Source organism: Colobus angolensis, unplaced genomic scaffold, assembly GCF_000951035.1.
Source record: "Colobus angolensis palliatus isolate OR3802 unplaced genomic scaffold, Cang.pa_1.0 Scaffold9, whole genome shotgun sequence".
NCBI lineage: Eukaryota > Metazoa > Chordata > Mammalia > Primates > Cercopithecidae > Colobus > Colobus angolensis.
Genome location: NW_012122931.1, coordinates 6,790,066 through 6,795,899, shown reverse-complemented (window position 1 = coordinate 6,795,899; position 5,834 = coordinate 6,790,066). Strand labels below are relative to the sequence as shown.

Below are 5,834 nucleotides of genomic sequence, written 5' to 3'. Positions count from 1 at the left end.
TCAGCCTCCCAAAGTGCTGGGATTACAGGCGTGAGCTACCGCACCTGGCCTGCCCTGGGCTTTTGCAACTGGGCTCTTGTCTCTTTCCTTATTCCCCTCAAATCATCCTCCACATTGCAGCCAGAAATGATGTTTCAAAACACAATTCTAAAATGCCACTGTCTCCCAAAACCCTTCAGTAGTCTCCCACTGCTCTTAGAGACTGAAATGTTTACCTGCTTACAAGGCAGAGGTTGGCCCCTGCCCACCTTTGCAGTTCCATCTCTAGACGGATGAAAGGCTCCCTAACTTCCACTTTCCTCTCCGTTCCAGCATGTTCTCACTCAGAGCCTCTGGGCCTTTTGTCCTCCTCACTGGAATGCTCCTAGAGGTTTCTCTCCCCTCACAGCCACCTGGTTGACTCAGGCTTTAGAGCTCAGCAAGTCCACTCTACTCAGTTTTCCTTTTGAAGTTCCTATAACTTCAGTTCCTTTCTTGAGGTTGTACATGTCTTAGTATTAGCATGCTTATTTGGTTACAGTTAGTCTCCCCGCTAGACTGAGTGCCCTAAATAGGGCAGGAACCTTGCCCATCCCCTTTACTACTAGCACCCATCAAAATGCCTGGCACAAGGAGGCAATGAACAGCTGTCGAACGAGTGATATCCAAATCGACAGCAAAGGAAGCGGCTGGATAGCGAGTCGTCCGCTCAGGAGAGATTCTGGGTCGGAAATAAAGATCTGGGAGTCACTTATAATTCAAACCAGACGAGTGGATGGGCTCGCCCAAGCGGTGTGTAGACTGAAGAGATTCTAACTCATGCAAGATAAGCAGTTACGTGGCTCACAGTCACGTCGCAAAGATGCTGGGGGCTCTCCTCCGCCTGCTTGTGGTCCCGTACAAGGCGCTTCCCACCCTGGGTCTCTGAACCCAGTAGGTGAAAGACGGAGGCAGATCGATTCACAGCCCCAACAGCGCCGAGGACCTTCCCCCCACCACCCCTTCCCCGAGTCCGCCACCCCTTTCCCTCCCCTTCCCTCCCCTCGGTGACTTCCTCCAACAGCTGATGAAGCTGTGTCCCTGGGCACCGCCTCTTCCGTCCGCGGCGCCCGGAGACGCCCGGAAATTTGCGGGCGCGCCGGAAGTTGAGAGGAGTTTCCTGCGAGCTCGGCTTCCTCAACATGGCAGCGCCCTTGTCAGTGGAGGTGGAGTTCGGGTGAGTCACAGAGCTGGGGCGCCATGGGGATAGATTGAAGTCGTCGGGCCCGGAATTCCTTTCCTTCTGCCTTGGGGCCTGACACGGCCGAATCACTGGGTGTCCCAGTACCCGCTGTGAGCTACGCCACCCGCCTAGGAGAGTCTGAGAGGCCAGTCTCCCTTAGCGATGAGGCCGCATGTCGGGAAATAGAGGCGCACATTGGGAGGGAGATGCTCTCTGTTTACCCCTCGGTGCCCTGTGCTCCGTCGGAGTCGAAGGTCGTGACTGTTAGCAGGCAGCCTCTCTATCTTCTTTTCCATTCTTGTGTCGGACCAATCCCATCTGTTTGGCATCTGCATCTGAGCTCCTAGAACCAAGAAGGACCACTCCTCCACCCACTGATTTCATTCTTTGGGCAGCAGTTTCCTTTTACAGTGTTATTAAGGTCTTGTTTCTCGTGGGATGTAGTGGCCAGGGCGGGACTTTTTTCTTTTTGTTTCCCAAGACTTGGGGATACTAAACAGACCTGAGCCTCCTTCAGGACAGTCAGTAAACTTCTGCAGAACTTGAGTGCCTTCTGCAGAACTTGAGTCAGGTGGCGATATGTGGACAAATAAGAAATCACACTGAAGGGAACTAACACGGACAGTATAGTATACACAAGACGAAAAATGCAGAAATTGGGACACACACCAATTACTGAAGAAACACAGAGCAGAGGGGAAGTCTACTCAAGGCACTATTTTGTGCTTCCTACAAACAGGTTTATCATATGGTTTCAAAGCTGAGAGGAACTGCAGAGTTTAGAGAGAAGGCAAAGAAACTGACACCTTGAAAGATGGGTGGTGTACTTTCCAGAATCACGTTGAAAAGAGGGAATAGGTGTGTATGTGGGTGTGTGGGTAGATAAACAAGCCAAGGTCTATGTGAAAGGCAAAGTCTGGAATGGGAATCTAAAATCTCTGCCCAGTGCCTTTCTTCTCATTGGATGCCTCCCGTTTCTTTCATGTTTTCCCTTAATTGGGTAGTTCATTCACCAGCCATTTACTGAGTGCCTACCATGTGCCAGGCAGCAAGCCAGACACTGAGGATACAAAGATAAATAGAAGTCTGTCCGTGCCCTACAGCGTTTAGCATTTCTGTCCCTTAGAAGGGGGGTAAGTCTCATGACTAAGTGCATTTTAATTGATATTGTCTGACTGCTTGGATCCAATTAGAACTGTATTGGTCTGGACTCCTCACTGTTTTGCCTCACTGACCCTTGGCCAGCTACACTCCCTAAAGCCTGGGATTCTAGGAGGATCCCTTCTTCCTTAACAGGCCTCAGCAGAGCTGGGAAGAGAGAAACCACAGGCTGCTATGTTAAGGTTTATCTAGGCCAGGCATGGAGGCTCATGCCTGTAATCCCAGCACTTTGGGAGGCTGAGGCAAGAGGACTGCTTGAGCCCAAGAATTCGAGACCAGCCTGGGCAACATGGGGAGACTTCATCTCTACCAAAAAAAAAAACAAAAAAGATTTATCTGTGGACAACTTGCCTTTCATCCTCATGTGTCAGACATGGTCTTTGTTTATCAAGAATGTCTCTGCCAGGTACTGTGCTAGCTCAGTGGGGAAGTCATGTGAGGAAGACTGGGGCCTTGCTCTCCAGAGCTTACACACCAGCACAGTTGCCCTTTTTCTGACCCAATCATCTCTAACTTCAGTCTCCCTTACCTCCAAGACTGGAATAATGGCCCCTGGCAAGGCAGGACAACATTCCTCCACCCACCTTCCATCACCTCCTATCACAGCACAGCGTTCCATGAAAATTGCAGCTTCTCAGGAAGCAGGAATGCCCCACATGATGCTCAACCCAGGCTCCTTCTCTCTTTGTCCTTATGCTGATGCATGTTTTTGCCCTGACCTTTCTTTCATTTCCTATGTATCTTAGCAGACATGATTCACCCTTTATCCAGAACTGGAGCAAATTTGCAAAGGCGAACACGCCCATCGTTTTCTCCCTTTTGTCCCTTAGTGGCCCCACTCCCACTCCAGTCCTGGAAGGGTCTCCATCCTGAGCAGATATAGCCCTCTTGGCCCCACTAGCTCCTCCAGAGACCCTCTGGAAGGCCCCTCACACCTTCCTTCTTGTCAGTGACCAGGTCTGCCACCCTTTGTCTTCCCCCTGAACTGTTCTCAGCAGAACGTTTTCTCAGGTCACGGAGGATTCAAAGTATGTAATACAGCTGTGTTTTGTGTCCCTGTGGTCCATGTTGTAAAGGCCCAGATGTGAAATTCTCTCCGTCACACCCCTCTTCCTCCTTCCCAAGTTGAGGAGGTATTGGCAAAAGGAGGGAATGTCATTGAGGTCAGAGAAGAACTGGGAGAAATGGGCATTTCTTTTCTTTTAGCAGATACTTGTTGAGTGTCTACTATGTGCCAGGCCCTGTTTTAGGCAGAGCTTGCAGCCCAGCTGGTGGAGAGGAAGTAAATAAACAAAATATATGTGTACATGTATATGTATGTGTATATACAGAAGATTAAAAGATGAAGATACATTAGAAATGGTGAAGGCAGTTTTGAGAATATCTGTACCTGTCACTGGTATCAACAAACACATCCACCAAGAATTGGGGGGTGGAAGGAAGATGGAGATATGTCAGTTGAGTTTGAATAGCAGATCTTACTAGAGAGTCTGGCCTTGGGTCTCTCCTGGGCTAGAACAGGCCCCTTGTCTGCCTCCCTGAATCACTCTTGAGGCTGGGCATGCACCTTCCCCCACTCCAGATGTGCTGACAGCAGAAATGCCAACCCCTCCCTTGAGGGCTAGTGAATTCAGCAGTGACAGGTCACTCTCTGAGCAAGACTGGTTCTCCCTTCATCCGCTTGTAAAGGGAAAAACAGCCTCGGCCTCTGAGCCTGGCACCACCAGGTTTGGCCAGTCTTGGTTGTTTGCCTGAGTCCCAGTGCCTTCAGTTCCCATCCCTCTTCTCTGACCCCCAACTCCTGAGCCCCTTGCCTGTCACCCTCCCCCACCCCAGCTGCTGCATGTGCCAACCCCCACCCAGGAGAAAACGAGGCTCTTGGAAGGGGATAAATGGAGGCTCTGTGCGGGCTTGCAGCTGAAATGGCCCTGTGCGCGGCCACAGATGGGCCTCCTCTCCCCCTCCACATTTCTGCATCAACAAAGCGTGACCTTGTTTGGATGACAGTCGCCCCATGTTTTCCCCATGACAATGCTTGCCTTGCCTTTGCCTCCCAGTGGGCTGTCTCAGGACATCTCTGTTCCCTGAAATTGGGAAAGGGTGGTGGGGTGGGAGACATCGCATCCTTCAAAAGTCTGGTAAGGCCTTTTCAGTTAAGATCCACAAGAAGTCTGAGATGGGAATAGGGAGACCCAGAGGGAGAAGCAGCATTGGGCGCTGAAAGAGCGCTGGCGCTCATCTCAGAAGCCTCAGCTGCTGGACTTGGCTCTAGTCACCTCTGCAGTCCCCGCCTTCCCTTGGCCAGGTGCTGGGACACAGAAATGAACCAAACTCTGCCCTCAAGAGGCTTTCTGACCTTTGGGAAGTCCTGTTTTTTTTTCTGACCAGTCTGCTGGTGCTAAGCTGGAATCAGTTAGACTCAAATTATAATAGTTCAGCCCCTGCCTGGCTAACCTTGGACAATTTAGTTGCTTAACCTCTCTAGACTTGAGTCTACTTTTCTATCAAAGTGAGTTAATAATATCTACTTCCTCCCTTCTTCCCTGGGACTCCCTGAGGATGAAATGAGATGAGGAACATCTTATAAATGGTGAGGCGACGTGAACAGTTGTTCTTAGTTGATGCCAGGCCCCGTGGACTCTCTCAGCCTCCAGCACTGTGATGTGCCTACCTGGTCAGCAGCAGGTGGCATGGGCAGGAGCATTTCAAACCATCATCTGGCCAGAGGAAACCCTTAGATGCACAGGATCTCCAGAGTGCCTCACAGTGGCTCCTCAACATTTTTCCATATGGAAAGACTGAAGCTTAAGGCCAGGCATGGTGGCTCACGCCTATAATCCCAGCACTTTGGGAGGCCGAGGCAGAAAGATTGCTTGAGCCCAGGAGTTCAAGAGCAGCCTGGGCAATATAGTGAGACCTCATCTCTGTTATAAAATATTTTTAAATTATTATTAGTTTTGAGACAGGATCTCACTCTGTCTCCCAGGCTGGAGTACAGTGGCGTGACCTTGGCTAACTGCACCTCAACCTCCCAGGCTCAGGTGATCCTCCCACCTCAGTCTCCCAAGTAGCTGGAGCTACAGGCATGCACCACTATGCCCAGCTAATTTTTGTATTTTTTGTAGACACAAGGTGTTGCCATGTTGCCCAGGCTGCTCTTGAACTCCTGGACTTAAGCAATCCTCCCTCCCCTCTCAGCCTCCCAAAGTGCTAGGGTTACAGGTGTGAGCCACTGTGTCTGGCCCCCAAATTATTTTAATAGCAGGGAAAAAAGAAGATTGAGTCACACATCTAAGGTCTCAACATAGGGAGAGTTGGAGCCTGGGCTTCACACTGGGGCCAACAGCGCCAAAGGCTGTGTTCTGCACCTGTGTGGTAAGCTGCCTCTCTAGAAGGCAGAGGAGTAAAAACAAGAAAACAAGAGTCTGCAAATTTGGGTACTTTATTTTATTTATTTTATTTTATTTTATTT

General features: G+C 50.2%; 1 protein-coding gene across 2 annotated transcripts in view; it reads left to right on the top strand.

Moving 5' to 3' along the window:
• The first annotated feature begins 1,098 nt into the window (after window positions 1–1,098).
• Window positions 1,099–5,834, top strand: part of URM1 (ubiquitin related modifier 1) — a 24,615-nt gene continuing 19,879 nt past the window's right edge. Inside the window, exon 1 of one of the 2 annotated variants that reach the window (XM_011931282.1) lies at window positions 1,099–1,195. In XM_011931282.1, the coding sequence (XP_011786672.1) occupies window positions 1,161–1,195 (35 nt within the window). In that variant the 5' untranslated portion in view covers window positions 1,099–1,160. The remainder of the gene's footprint in view (window positions 1,196–5,834) is intronic. The other variant, XM_011931281.1, reaches the window with a different exon arrangement.